The following is a 15,269-nucleotide window of genomic DNA, read 5'->3' as shown; positions in this document are numbered from 1 at the left end:
GAGAAGACCATGGCACCTGGGCATGATGGGATGAGAGAAGCCGAGACAAAGATCTTCCTCCGGAGCAGAGAGAGAGCCCTCCCTAGAGCCAGTGTGCAGAATGCAGGCCTTTAGTCTTCCAAGCATCTCTGCTGGCACAATGGGTAGAGCCCTAGGCCACTAACCAAAAGGTTGGTGGTTCAAAGCCACCAAGGGTTTCCTGGCAGGAAGCACCTTCATCAAGGTCATGGTCATCTGTCTTCATAAAGATTTCAGCCTTTGAAACGCTGGGCGGCGTTTTGCTGTGTCAGAGGGTCTCTGTGAATCAGAGTCGGTTCCCTGGCACACGCTGATGGCAGCCTTCTGAGCTGTGAGAAAATAGATGTGTGCTCTTGAAAGCCACCTATTTCTGTTACAGCATCACCAGTCACCTAAGGTCTTTATGGGCATGGCGCCTCCTGGAATCTTCCGTGATCAACTTGTTTAATTCACAGCCCCCAACTCCAACCCAGCATCCCCTGCCCTCTTTCCTCTTCTGTTTTTCACTACGGTACTCTCAGCATCTGTTCTGCTGGGTAGTTTCCTTGGTCTGTTGGTGCTATAGTCTATGTGTATATAGTTCCTACCATACTATCAACTCTTAAGACGGTTGGGGTCTTTGCCTTCTGTTTATTTGTGTATCCACGGCCATGGAACAATGCCTTTAAACAATGAACCCCAGCCTCACGGCCATGAGTTGATTCCGACTCATATCGACCCTCTAGCACAGGATCGAACTGCCCCGGTGGGTTTCCGAGACTGTAAGCGGACAGTGCCTAAGCACACACAGAGTGAGTAACGGCCATCCTGCTGTCGTAGAGAGGGCTTCCGGCCTGGGTGTGCGGTGGCCTTAGCAGTCCACCCTGAGTCCTTGCTTCCGGGCCCGGACCGGTCCTCCTCTCTGGTCGGCAGACTGCCTCCATGATCCCTGACCTGGCTCTCTCTGTCTGTTCTCTTTCCTCAGATGCGTACTCGCATTCCTCCGCTGAAAATGGGGGCAAATCTGAGTCGGTGGCCAACCTGCAGGCCCAGTCCTCCCTGAACTCCGTCCACAGTTCCCCGGGGCCCAGGCGGTCCACCAACACGCTCAAGAAGTGGCTGACCAGCCCGGTGCGCCGGCTCAACAGCGGGAAGGCGGATGGGAATATCAAAAAGCAGAAGAAAGTACGGGACGGTCGGAAGAGCTTTGACCTGGGATCCCCCAAGCCCGGGGATGAGACGACCCCGCAGGGAGACAGCGCGGATGAGGTACTTACACCAGGGCTCTGACCCTTCGACGGGCATCCTTCCTGTAGCCTTGGGGAATGCCTTCTTCGGGGACTTTGGAGACTAGCCAGTCTCTAGTTCTCAAGAACGTGTCTTCCTGAGCCTACGGAGCTTGAGGTTTTCTTAGTCTCACGCTCCCGGTCCTTTGGACCCGTTCAGGGGCTGAGAAGCACTGGGGAGAGCCAGCCTTGTTTTTCCAAGTGGGGCCACAGACGGAGGCATTGCTTATCATTGTGTCACGGCCTCCCCTCGGGGCTGTGGCTTCTCCTGCTAGACATCTCAGAACAAGGCCGAAAGGACAGACAGACAGCATTTCAGGTATCTGAAGTACTGTCATGTATAAAAGAGAAGACAGTGCCAGGCTGCACCGCAGGATGGGATTATGACTCGTCCATGAGGTGACGGTAGACACGGTTTCTGCTCCAGAGAAACGTTCCTGGGGAGACTCCTGGTGAGGAGATGGGTCTTCCTGTGGACGAGTGGGCACCCGCTGGAAGAGTTTCAGAAGCTGTGCGAGCACATAGAAGTCCCTTCCAGAGTCGAGGTTCTGTGGTCGCCATGTAGTGGGGGTTTTGGCCGGAGGGAAGGCGGTAGCTGTTTAATCTGGCAAAGAAATCTATAGTAATCGCTGATGTGGCCAACAAATGCTTCCTGATGTGTAACCACACTGCTGTTGTTGTAATGATATGCTATTTGTGAGGCGCCCTTAAAAAAAACCTCCAGGGTGTGTGTGTGTGTGTGTGTGTGGTCATTGCCCTTTGAGATAAGAAGGTGTATGCATTGCATGAACAAAGAAACCCAAACGAAGCGTTTAGGGTCTGTTTAGGCAGGAGGAAATCATATTCATTTCTCCTCTCTCAACGCACCCTACCCTCTGCCACTTCCGTGTCTTTGTCCTTAACTTTGGCTCCAGACCCCTCGATGGCTTCGGCTATGCAAAACAGTAACTAACAGCGCTCTTTTGTTCTAGAAGAGCAAGAAAGGTTGGGGAGAAGATGAACCGGATGAAGAGTCACACACACCCCTCCCTCCGCCGATGAAGATCTTCGACAATGACCCTGCCCAGGATGAGATGGTGGGATTTCTGCGCTTCCTCACTTGAGACAGCAGTCTGCCAGGCCTGTGACTAGTTGTGTGTGTGTGCTCTGTGGGTGGGGGGGGGGGTCGGTCTCTGTCCCTTGTTAGCTCGTGTCCCATGTGAGTCCACGATGATGAGAGTCTATCTGCATTTGGTAGTGAACCTGGTGGCCCCTCTCCTCCACCCCGAGGGAGGGGGTTGGTGTCATACTTCATTCTGGGCAGGATGGGGGTACGTGTAGAATTCCCAGAATGGGAATTTTGGATCATGTCCCGTTGATGAAGCACAGGTTCTGCCTCGCGAGGAGCAGAGCCTAAAAGGAACCACTGTTGTTCGTGGCTGTTGACTTGGTTCCAACTCATAGCCACCCTCTGTGCCCCAGAACCGAATCCTGCCTGGGTCTGCGCACTGTCTGTGCCCCAGAACCTAATCCTGCCTGGGTCTGCGCACCCTCGCAGTGGTAGCCCTGCTCTGAGCCTTTCCTTGCAGCCACGAGGTCAGTCTATTTCCTGGAGGTTCTCTCTCTCTCTCGTTCCACTGACCTTGTACTCTACCGAGTTAGTCTCCCTCCATCTCTGAGCATCGGTGCCTCCTGATGATGTGCCCAGAGTATGTGAGCTATGATCCTCACCGTCCTTGTTTCTAAGAAGCCTCCTGGCTGGCCTTCTGGCAGACAGCTTTGTTTATTCTCTTGGTAGTCCATGGAATATTCAGGATTCTTCACCCCCCTGGTACAAAGGCCTCTGGTCCCCATTATCCGTTGGACAGCTCACACATACACATGAGGTGGTGGAAGATACCATCACGTGGATCAGGCACACCTGAGGCCTCGGAATGCCTTTTTGAACGCTTCCTAGAGGTTTTAGAGAGGCCAGATTTCCCCAGTGCGACACTCCGTCTGCTTTCTTAATGACTGCTTCCACGGTTGTTGATAGTAGATCCAAACGCAGCAATGTCCTTGACAACTTCAGTCTTGTCCTGTTTACCTGACACCTAGCAAAGGGGTGTGAGGTCGTCCCAGGCCATGACCATGTTGTTGGACTTGCCCGGGCCACCTACCTTGTAGTTACGGTTCGTAGTAATTCTTTTCTCTCACCTCAACTCTGAAATTTGCATAACGGACACTTCCATCCACGTCCGGTGCTCTCATCACTCTATGCTCCGACATTAGACAGAAGTGCTCTGGGGACGAGGCGGACGGAGCCACTGCGGAGGAAAGGTTGTCGTCATAGGTGGACACCCCGAATTACCACAACCTCTCTTTCCTAAAAGTCCCCGACTGGCTGGCATGTCAGAGGCTCCCTGGGATCTGAAACGCTGGCATGGACATGCCTCGAAGTGCTGGGTGGTCATCTCCCGTGTTTTGGAGCTAGGAGCTCAGGTTGGGTGAGCTTCAGAGACTGACGCAAAACGTGATGCTAGAATCGTCTGCTTCACCTTCACCCAATGGCCTTACCAGCCTTGCTTTCACACCGTGTTCCTCCTGCCTTCGCTTAGTGTTGCCGCTCCTCTTGGACTCTGGTGCGTAAGGTGGTGGTTTCAGGGACCTTTTTAATTCTGCATCCCATGTGCCCTTTGGCGGGTCCTTTTGCCATGGCGGTGCCAGCAGTGGCTTGCTCAGCCATCCCGGGAGTGGTCTTGTCTTCTGTAGTGCTCTACCTGGCTGGAGGCAGCCTACCCCCAGGAAATTTCCCCAAGATTTGTTGACTGGAAGGACACCTTCCTAAGTGCTGGGTAGCCTAGAATTCCTAAAGTGTTTTGTACAGGGACTTAGGAAGTATCTGGTGGCATCCTGGCTGGTATTTAATCTCTCTTCCTTCACATTTAGGTCATCAGTCCCCAGATGCCAGTCGAGATATCTCTCTGTGCTCGGCTCGAGGCACGGAGTCTAGGGACAGGCCAGTGATTGAGCTGTTGCTCCTGCTCTCCCTCTCATCTACTGCTCATGGTGGGGGGCTGCCTGGGCTGATGGAGGGGATCCCGCTCTCTGACTCTGGGCTGTTGGGAAGGAAAGCAATAGGAGGTTTGGCATCGTGCCCACCCTGGGTTCCCAGAGGCAAAAATGCCTGGGCTTCACCTTGAGATGGAAAGGAGACCCAGAATGCGTCCGTTCCCAGAAGCCTAGCCTTGTAAAACGTTCCATAAGCAGTGATAGTGTGTGCAGGGCACTGGGCACTCCTGTCACACTATCTGCCATCCCACACAGCCCTCCACCCAGAGGTGCCCGCTGGCTGAGATAAGGAAAGGTCATGAACTTGGGGGAAAGGGCTGTGGTGTTGTTTCTGGATAATTTTTAACAGAGAATACAGGCTGACCCCAAACATTTTAGACTTCTTCTGAACGAGGTATGGGGCAGATGGCGACAGCCCCTCCAGGCCCTCGTGCCCTCTGTGCTGGTACCCCACATGTATCTTTTGGGAGGATTTGAGAGTGGGGCGGCCCTTGGCATGTCAAGCAGAGAGAGCTGAGTTTCTTCAGACAATAGCTTATGAGGAGTTTCTAAAAATGTACCCACTGGCTGTGGGATGGTTACACCAACTCTCCGTGGGGTCTTCTGATCTCTGTTCCTATGCACGTGGGGTTTGCCTTTATACTAATTGTAATATGCACGTGTGGCGTTTGATGTCACTTCCCAAAACGTAGCTTTCGTAACTACCGTTGAAGGTTGTTTCATTGATCTGGTGACCGTGACCCGCTTGACCAGGCCTTGCTGGAGAACTTCTTCAGTGTGGGGTTTGTCTTCTTTTCGTTCCAATTTGCTGCTACTCTAGGTAACCCCGCTGCTAACCACTTCGTGGACATAGCATGTTCTGACTTCTGCCTTGGCAGTCATTTCTCAGGAGGTCAAAGACATAATAACTTGGATTGCCAAACATCCTTTAGCCCTTTCCTTGTATCCCGCCCCCCTAAAGACACATGTGGTTGTCTTAGCCCCAGATCATTGATATTTTCCTTTGGCTCAGAAGAACAGACCGAAGTGACTCTGAGATCAGGCAGCAAGAAGCTTCTGTGTTGAAGCTCCTCCCTCCCACCTAAGAGAGAAACTTCAAGTCCCAGCAAGGTGAAGGACATTCAACTCTCTGCTCCCACAGCCTTTGCATAAAAGACGGAGGGGCATGTGTCCTGGCCACTGGGCCACCACGGTCCGGTGATGGAGTAACAGTGCGCGCAGGCGTGCACACAAACGGGGTCGGCCATTCATCGCCGGATCTTTCCTCACGTAGCAGGAGGGCAATCACAGCGACGGTGATAGATGGCACAGCCCCCAGTGGGCAGGAGTCTCCACACCCCTGGCATTTTGCACTGGGAAGCAGAGCAGAGTCAGGCCCATCCCAGAAGCCTCCCTTCGCTGTGAACAAGAAGGGTCGCCCCTGGTCCCTCCCGGGAGAGTTAACCCTGATCATGCCCTTTATGACTTCCTGGTGTGCCCAGTGTGGGGGGTGTGGGAAGGCCTGGCTTTCAGTGGCTGGTTTGACTATAGAAGCAGGTTTATTTTATAAAGGGGTGTGCCAGTCGAGGGGGGGTGCTTGTGCCCATGTTTGGGAATGGAGAGGGCTGCAGGGCACAGCTGGCTGGTCTCTTGGGCTCTGAGTGCCCTCCAGCTGGCTTGCTTGCCGGGCACACAGGAAGCACAGCCTGGATCCCCCTGCTCGTCTCAGACATGCATGAGACTAGGTTTGTAGAACGTTTTTCATTCCCTGGAAGGGCAATGCAGGCCACAGTTCTGTAGCCCCCACTGGCTGGGCTGTGGGCAACTCAGCACCCCCTCCCCTCCGCTCCCTTCGAGGCCTGACTCAGGAGAACCTGTTGCCCCCACCCCCAGGCTTTGCTGCTGGCCAGGCTGTCCGACAAGCAGGCCCGTCCCACACCTGTCCCACACCTGTCGACTCTTCCCTCTGAACATACAGCCTTGTTCTCAACCCCACCTCGAGCTTTGAACTTGCTGTTTGCTTCCTAATTGCTGTGCCTCCTTCCTCGCTAACCCGCCTGATGTCTTGCAGTCTTCCTCTTTGCTCGCGGCGCGCCAGGCCTCCGCTGAAGTCCCCACCGCCGCCGACCTGGTCAGTGCAATAGAGCAGTTGGTCAAAAGCAAGCTGGTAAGTGGGGGCCCTGGAGGTAGCTCTGTGCGTGTCTCACACTTCTGCCTCGTCCTCCTCGGCGCCTGTCCTCTGTTCCTCCCGTAGGACTGTGTGCAGCGACTAAGGGTTTCCAACAGGCTGAGCCCAGCGTCCTCCGTGGCGGTATTTGGGCATGGGCTAGGGACAGACAGCCCCCTTTGAGGAAAGGTCAAAAGGATTCCAGACAAAACAGCACTAGCTGTGAGCCCTGTCCCCTGGCCGACAGAAAAGTGGCTTTCGGAAAGTGACTGTGTGTGTGTGTGTGTGTGTGTGTGTGTGTGTGTGTGTGTTCGTTCAGTCCTGAGACTAGTGCCCTGAGCTGCCAGCCAGCAGAATGTAAGCTGCTTGAAGTCCCCCGAAATTATTCCGAGACCTCAGATAGCCTTCTGGCCTGCTACGTCTTTCAGAAGGCCACAGCGGGGTGCAATGTCAAGTGGGCAGAAGTACAGGAAGTGCCCCGGCGAGAAACGCAGGCAGCCGGGACACCGGCTCAACCCCAGGGGGCAAACCACGCACAAGCTGCACACGACACACAGGTGGAGCCTGAGCCTGTGAGCGTCTCACAGCCAAGTCTGCCGTGACCGTGACCCTGACCATGAGCATGAGGGGGCTGTGGCGCCCAGCTGTCCGGGGCACTCTGGATAAAGCCGGGAAGGGAACTCCACTGTGACGGCTCTCTTGGCCACGGCTCTCGCTGCGTCCACGTTCTTACATTTGAGCGGGGCACTGTCAGAGGAGAGACTGAGGCAGCTCAGTCTTTTTGTTAACCCTCATGCAGGCCCCCTGTTTTGTTTCCTGCGGCTCTCCTTAGGAAAGAGGCCTGTGTCTTTGGCAGACTTCCCTTGGGCAGGCCAGTGTTTCACCCAGCATCCTCGCCACTCGGCTTAAAGTTAGAGGAAAATGATGGACCTTCTCCACGGAAGGCTTCCCTGCGCGCAGTGGCTCCCTTTGCAGAGAGCCCCGTTTATAAGACCATGCGCGCACACACACACACACGCATGCGCACTCTTCCCTGCCATCTAACTGCCTAGCACTTCACAACGGAGGAGGAACTGAGCGGGGGTTTGAGACCCTCATCTGCAGCTCCTGATAGTTGTTCATTTTCCTGCTCTGCCTGGAGCTGATGTCCTTCTGGGCACAGCATGAATGTTTCCTCACTCCCTCTCCACACTGGCCCATCCAGCCCCCTCCTTCTCTAAGTACTCTCTTTACCTGTTTGGTTCGAAGTCGTCCCTATGTGTTTCTCTCTCTCCCCAACCTGGGCCCGGGGCCTGGCCTCCTGCCTGAGCAGTTGTGGTAGCTGCTGCTTGGCCTTCGCTGCCTCCGCCTCCCCTCCATCTGCCTCCTGTTGCTCAGTCTTCAGACCAGTTCCCCACACTCATAGCTTTGACTGCCTTCCCCTGGGGCACAGAAGCTCACTGCCACCCCGCTGCTTGTGAGCACTGACCCCCAGCATGTGGGGAGCCTTCGGCTACCCACAAGTTTATTGGGACATAAGAAGGAAATATTAGAGCCTCTTTGTCGTATCACTTTCAAATGTTTGGTCTTAAGTGTTTCATTGTGGACACACAGATAATGCACTCGGGCATATGTGTTGCGTGTTTTGGGGGTGTATGGCCGGCATTGTGTTCACTGATAGAGGTATATATGATCAACGTTTGGAGATAAACACACATACACACACACACACACACACACACACACACATACACACACCACCCTACCCAAGCCTATAGATCAAATCCACACTTACCCAGCATCCTAAAGCTCTGTCGCTTGGTCTCCTATCTGCCTTTCCAGGGTTCATGGATTCGTCTGGCTAATGTATTCTGCCTCAACCAACAGCTTTCCTCCCTCTCCTCTGACCAGAGTGGGCTCCTCTGCCCATGTTTTTGGGTCTATACCATCCCTACTGGTCTGGAATGTTCTCCCTCTTTATGTGTTTATGTTTATCTAGCTCAGACCACCCTTCCTGGCCCCTTTCCCCTCTCATTTCTCCCCAGGGCTCCCAGCCCAGTCCAGCCCATTCCTCGGAAATCCCACTGCAGCCGTGGCCACCTCATTAATTTAGGGCTATCACATGCCTTTCTGCCTCCCACCTGGCCCTGCCACAGTATTTATGAGAGCCTCTTCATGTTGAACTTTGCAGCTTATGGCCCCAGCTAGATGATAAGTCATTTATGACATGATTTCCTGCTTCCTCCCTTCCTTGGTTCACAGAATTGTTTTACACTTAGCAGGTCTGAAGCAGATACTATTTTCCAAAAATCTGTAGCGGGTAATGGTTGGAGATGCAGCTTTCTATTCCTGCCGCGAAGCTCTGCACTGTTGAGAATCCCTCTGGGCCTCTAGTGTGTGTGCTCAGTGGACCTGGGTGTTAAGCAGGTGAGGACAGATCTTCAGAAATTAGATGAGCCAACTTTCCAGAGAAGAGGGAGTGTGAGGACAGGGTGGGAGTTGATTGGCCTGGCCCCAAACCACAGAAAGTAACAACATTCCCATGGAGGCTCCACTCTGCCTGACGGAGAGCCCGGATGTCATCAAGTGCACCGCCACCAGCCTAGGGAGCTTTCTTGTTTTTCCTCTAACAGAAGCAGACCACCAACCTTTCCTTCCGCAGCACCAATGGGCGGTTTCAGACCCCTACCTTTTAGGTTAGCACTCAGGCACACACCGTTTGTACCATCTGGTTGGCCCCGGAGTGCCTCCTTCGATGGGCTTCCAATAGCTGTCCTAGAACGATAGGCATGTCCTCGTCTTGATCTGTAAAGCCCTGCGCATGTCATGAGAGGAGGGGGAGGGAGCCGTGGCTCTTGGATTCCCAGAAGCCCTCAACAAACGTGCATCCTTTGTCCTCCCCTCTCTCCTCCTCCTCCTTCCCACCCAGCGACTCAGGCCGGTGGGTCCTCAGTTATGTTTGAGGAGGCTTGGTGGCATTTTCACCAGGAGCTCGGGCTTCTCCTTCCTCGTCGGCTCTTTGTCTTTGGAGAAATGAAGACCCCAGAGCTGCTGCTGCAGTTTGTGTTCGCCTGTAAATGTGGGACAGCATGACAGTTGCCAAAATAACCATTGTCATGGTGGACTGGGTTCATGAAAGTCCAGCGTCCCACTGAAAGGGTATAATGGCCCCATTATATTCAGACCACACCTGTCGACAGTGGTGTGTGAGTCATGTGTCAGTGTCTGCTCTCGAGTCGTCCAGCAGGGGTCCAGAGGAGGTAGGCAGTGCAAGGTGACCCGTATCATTTGCAGGAACATTGGGAAAACTGAGATGAAGACGAGGGAGAAGTCGGGAGAGGGCAGCTTGGTGAGAGTGGTCATCCACCAGCGGAAGCCGGCAGCCGTGGGAAAGAAGGGTGGGCCTGCTTTGTTGCTCCAGAGGGTGGAACCGCACCTGCAGGTGGAAGTTACCCGAGTTCAACACAAGCAAGAGCTAGCAAGGTCCTTCCCATTTCAGAGGAGCCAATGGGTAGTTTTGGGCGTTGGTCTAGACCTTGGATTTGCCTCTGCTCTTTTTTATTGCTCGTTCAAGAGAGGCTGCATTTGGAGCTCACATGCCCAAAGCCATGGTATCGCCTTGTCCTGTGTTTCCAAGCTGGCCTTGGCCATTCCATCACGGATGTCATTATTATTGTTCTCAGGCTCCTACCTTTGAGAGCTGTGACCTCAGGTGCGCCGGAGCTGCTGTTAGGGAGCACAGCAAGGCAAGCGTCCTGAGCCCCACCTGCATTGCACCACGTTAGCGCACCCACCTGCATTCTTGCCTGCTGGCCTTGAACTTTTGTCTGCTGAGAGGGTCCCCACTCCCTCAACTATTATTCTTTTTCTTATTTTGGTAGGAGGTTATTATCTTTAAGCAGGGAATAACGGTGTCTTCTGCCTTCCCTACGTGCTTTGAATAAGCTTTTTCTCAACCTGTGGGCTGCCTAGTCGTGGGGGATGGGGGCGGCATGGATCAGTCAACAGAAGACCTAGCTTTTAGTCTTGTCTCTGCTACTTTCTGTCTAGCAAGTTACTTCACCATCTCCTTTTTGAAGGTTAGGATGGTACCTGTGTGGGTGTGACTGTGCGTTGCAGCAGGCCCCTGGCTGCAAACTCTCTGCCTTTAGGAAAGCACTGGCTTGGGCTAAGCTCTTAGGGGTCTCCCTGGTGGCCTGGAGTTCTAAGAAGGTATTCTGATGGCTTCAGCCAGCCCTCCAGCCCTTCGTTTCGCCAGCTTTGCTAATGTCCAGGTTCTGAGGCCAGCCTTGCAGGCGGGCAGAGAGCAGAAGTTCAAGGCCAGCCTGCACTCATGGGCAGCCTTCTTTCTCATGAGTTGGTTTGGCGTGTTTAGTCAGTGGTAGGACGGACAGGCTGACTGGTCGTTCAGTGTCCAGAAGAACAAAGATCCATCCTACTGCTGGTTGTCAGGAGCGAAGCCCCTCTGTTGGGAAGATGCCGAACGCTCTCATACAGTCAGAGCATTCCAGGTTCCCACCAGGACGTCTCTTAACCCATGGTCACAAACCTAAGATGCCATTTGCCTGGAAAATCCCGATTCTGGTTTCCCCATTGGGGAGTTATTCCCCACCACCACCCTCCAGAAGGATCAACACCACCACCCCCCCCAGCCTCTTGTCCCGCCACATGGTCTCACCCACATCATCCCCAGTTGGCCTGGGAATGGGTTAGATCGAACAACGTTTATCCAGAGACTGTCATGCACAATTTAAACACAAGGAGGCTGGAGCCAACTGGTTGGTGTGGTGAGTGCTATTTGGCCAGCAAACTTACCTTTTTGTCTTCTCAAGCAAGCTTTGTCCCCTCCCCAAGAGTGCCAGAGTGTGTCCTATAATAAACCGCGAGTCCTCTCGCAGGACAGGCTGTGGAATCAAGCATCATCTTGAAGAGCAATCGAGGGTTATTGCTTGAGGTCTGCCCTCGCCTGAGTCACTGCAACCATTCCCCCGGAGTTTGTCACGGCCAGAGGGAGCTTGCTTTCCTTCCTGCCCGGACCTTTACATTTTACTTTAAGGTACTTGCTAATAAGTTCTTTTTTAAAAACTATATTTTTTAAATAAAAGTAATATGTACTCACTCAAGGAAAATTGGAATTGTGTTGAAAATATAAATAGAAATCCCATCACACAGAGCACCATCATCTAAACATATTTATTATAGAAATGTTGGTATACTGCCTTCTAGACTCAAAAACAACAACAACAATAAATCCACCTTCCTGCCATCGAGTCAAGGGCAGCTCATAGTAACCCTACAGGGCAGGGTAGAATACCCTGTGAATTTAAAAAATAATTTTATTGGGGGCTCGTACAATTCTTATCACAATCCATACATCCATCCGTTGTGTCAAGCACATTTGTACATTTGTTGCCATCATCATTTTCAAAACATTTTCTTTAAAAAAATTTTTAAATCATTTTATTAGGAGCTCATACAACTCATCACAATCCATACATACATCAATTGTTTAAAGCACATTTGTACATCCTGTGAATTTTTAAGGCTGTAATTGTTAATGGAAGTAGGAAACCCCATTTTTTTCTCCCAAGGAGCAGCTGGTGGTTTTGAACTGCTGGCCCTGCAAATCACAGCCCCACACGTAACCACTGCACTATAAATAATGTAGCGACTCCCATGGCAGATGCCAGCCCAGTGCTTCTTTCGCTGTTATACCATAGCAGGGGTGTTTTCCCAGGTCAGGCAGAGTGTTCTTTGGAACCTTAAGGCTGATATTTCTACAGTTTCCATTCAACCACATCCCTGCCCTACTTCCTACCCTCCTGTTGGCTCCTCACCGACCAGTCTGGGAGGTAAAGTCCCTGCTCCCTCATGCCACTTACACAACTCCATGTGATACAGTCCCCGCGTCCCTCTCGGGGGCTATCTGTTCCTGCTTCTGCCAGCTTTCCTCCCCAGCAGCCCTCACGGAACACAGTCACTTGCCACCCTCTCATGTACCAAAACCCAAAACTCAGTGCTGTTGAGTTGCCTCCAACTGCTGGCACTGCTGTGGGATAGTGTGGAGCTGCCCGTGGCTGTCAGCTTTGTGGAAGCAGATGGCTGTGTCTTTTTGTCTTCAGAGTGGGGGTGGGTTCAGAGCTCTGGCCTTCTGGTTCACAGCCCAGCACTTTAACCACCGCACCACCAGGATCCCTCACAGATACTCCTGACTCCACCCCTCTGCAGAGCTGCCTGCCCTGTTTTCCTTCTCCCCAGAACTCCTCCAATCTCCACGAGCACTGCTATGTCTTAGATGACAAGGGCATTTTGGGAACCAGGTCTTAGACACCCGTTTCTCATATGCTTTGCAAATATCCTAGCTGCAGTAGATTCTCAGTAATACTTGCTTCTCGGCTTTGCAAATATCCTGGCTGCAGTTGATTCTCCGTAGACATTTGCTGCCGTGCAAGCACATGGTGGATTTCAATCCTGCATCCTGGGAGCTGTGAGGAGGAATAAAGGGCGCTTACAGGAGCCCAGAGGCAGGCATTCGGTGGGGCATGTGACCATAGGCTCGGTTTAGTTGTTTAAGATAGGTTCATTGCTAATGCTGGAAAGACCTGCGTGCATTTCCACCCTCTGACCTTGGGCCACCTGTACTTTGGACTGAGCCTGCCGTGGCTCGGAGCTGCGGGCAGGGCAAATGGCCTCCCTGTGGCCGCAGAGCCCACCACTCACCTGCCTGCCTGCTCCCAGGAGCGGGCCTGGTGGGTGACTGACTGCCCGTGATTGGCGGACCACGGCCAGAGCAGTTGTTAGATCCCGGCTGCTACCAGGAAGGTTGGCAGTCCTAGCCTACCAGCCGCGCTGTGGTGGAAGATGTGAGCGTGAACTTCCAAAACGATGGCAGCGGTGGGAACCTGGTGAGGCAGTCTCCTCTGTCCTGCAGGGTCACTTTGAGTAGTTCCCTGGATGGCAGGGGGGTGATTTGGGTCCCTACATGGGGCCCAGCATTCTAACTCCAGCAAGAGCAGCCAGAACGTGGGCTTGTGTTACCGGGAGCATGCCTATCCAACCCCTTTACTTGAAGCAGATTTCCCAGCAGGCAGCGCCCGCTCGCCGCCTCTGCTCCCTTCCTTCCACCCCCGTGAAGATGGCACGGTTTGTTTTGCTCGTGGGAGGACAAACAAGAGGACGTGGAGCTACTTCTCCAATGTCCTTCATTCCGCACAGCAGTTGAGGGTGGGCCACCCTGAGCCGAGTCTCAGCCACTGGAGGCCTGTCTCCCTGACCTGGCTGTCACCAGCCAGCACCATGCCGCACAAGGGCTGTGACCGACATGAGGAGAGGGGCGAGGGTAGTGAAAGGCATGTAATGAGGTCAGCAGTGCGGGGAGCCTGCCTGGCGATGGCACCAAGGGACATGCTGAAAAGCCTGCCTGTCCACTGTGTGCCAAGCCTCAGCACCAGCCTCCCTCATTTCCTTAATGACTGCTTGCAGATCCTGTGTCTATAAATTGACCTCAACCCTTCTTGACCTTTTTGATATTTTTAGCCCATGCGGCTTCTTTGGGTACTAGTCACCATGACTTGTTTTGTAAAAAAACCCAAACCTTTCTTTTGAAAAGGTAAGGAACTCTTCCCTCCATCTGGAAGACCCCTGCCCTCTTAATTCTAGTTTCTAGTGTTGGTGACAAGGCCAGCAGTTCAAAACCACCAGCCACTCCACGGGAGCGAGATGGAGCTTTCTGCGGTGTGAAGTTAGAGTCTTGGAGTGCACAGGAGCAGTCCCGCGCTGCAGGGCCATCATGAGTCAGAACTGACTTGATGGCCCGGAGTTTCATGTTGGTCATAAACTTTGGGCCCTTGGCACGTTGTGTGGATTTGGGGGCAGCGTGGGGACCAAAGAAGGTTGCCATTTCCTCTCAGCTCTCAGTTTTCCAGATCCAAAGATAGATGTTCTCTGTCCGCACAGAATGGCCCACCAGGCACCTCAGTTGCTTTTTTGTTTTCCCGGCCCTTTCCCTCCCCCATTGGGATTAAGCTAAAGCAGGGCTGGGAGCACCTGTGGCAGGCATCCCGAGGGTGGGAGCTTAAGACCCAGGGGGGGCCTTTTGTTCCCAGTACCCTCAGGGTGGCACTGTTTGGTTGTTTTTTTTTTTTTGTCTCTGGGACTTGCTGCTGAAGTGAAGCCTTGCTCTCCTCCCGGGCTGGTTCAGGCAGGCTGCCTGGAGGACTGGCTCGCATGTGTGGCTCTATATTCCTCCTCCTGTCCCATCATTTCCCCACAGTGATGGATTTCAGAGGACTGCCTGTCCACATTGCATCTGCCAATTTGGATCATGAAATAACTAAGTATCACTGTGTGGTCTCCTTCTGGGGAGCTTGACAGATGCTATGCCTGGCCCCACTTAGAGTCTCCCTAGGACTGACAGCTCCGCCCATGGGGGAAACAATTTAACTCGCCCAATTGCTTTCTCTGCCTTACAAAAATCTGGCAAGGGGTCTGATTTGAAATTTGAGGGGGGGAAATGAAAAGAGAGCAATTTTAGCTGCGATCAGGAGTTATAATTCAGGGTCCTTTGCCTGTCAGGAGCCCTGGTGGTGTACTAGGCTATGCATCAAGCTGCCAACCGGAGTTAACAGTTCAAGCCCACCAGCTGCCCCAGGGGAGGAAGACAAAGCTGTCGACTCCCATACAGTTACTGTCACAGAAATCCGCAGGGGTGTCCTGTAGGGTCACTGTGAGTCGGCATCAATTTGATAGCAGTGAGCTTGGAGTTTGCCCTTAACTCTTTCTTGAGTGCAATTCCTTTCATGTGTTTTCTCAAACCTACAGCACTTTAATGT

The 15,269-nt window shown here is 53.0% G+C and overlaps 1 protein-coding gene across 3 annotated transcripts in view; it reads left to right on the top strand.

Annotated features, from left to right (window-relative positions):
• KALRN (kalirin RhoGEF kinase) overlaps nucleotides 1-15,269 on the top strand; it is a 727,411-nt gene that overhangs the window by 644,153 nt on the left and 67,989 nt on the right. Inside the window, exons 35-37 of one of the 3 annotated variants that reach the window (XM_075556312.1) lie at nucleotides 983-1,266; nucleotides 2,255-2,359; nucleotides 6,364-6,459. In XM_075556312.1, the coding sequence (XP_075412427.1) occupies nucleotides 983-1,266; nucleotides 2,255-2,359; nucleotides 6,364-6,459 (485 nt within the window). The remainder of the gene's footprint in view (nucleotides 1-982; nucleotides 1,267-2,254; nucleotides 2,360-6,363; nucleotides 6,460-15,269) is intronic. The other 2 variants (XM_075556314.1, XM_075556313.1) reach the window with 2 other exon arrangements.

Source organism: Tenrec ecaudatus, chromosome 8, assembly GCF_050624435.1.
Source record: "Tenrec ecaudatus isolate mTenEca1 chromosome 8, mTenEca1.hap1, whole genome shotgun sequence".
In the NCBI taxonomy this organism is placed as follows: Eukaryota; Metazoa; Chordata; class Mammalia; order Afrosoricida; family Tenrecidae; genus Tenrec; species Tenrec ecaudatus.
This window is presented reverse-complemented; position numbering and strand designations above follow the sequence as displayed.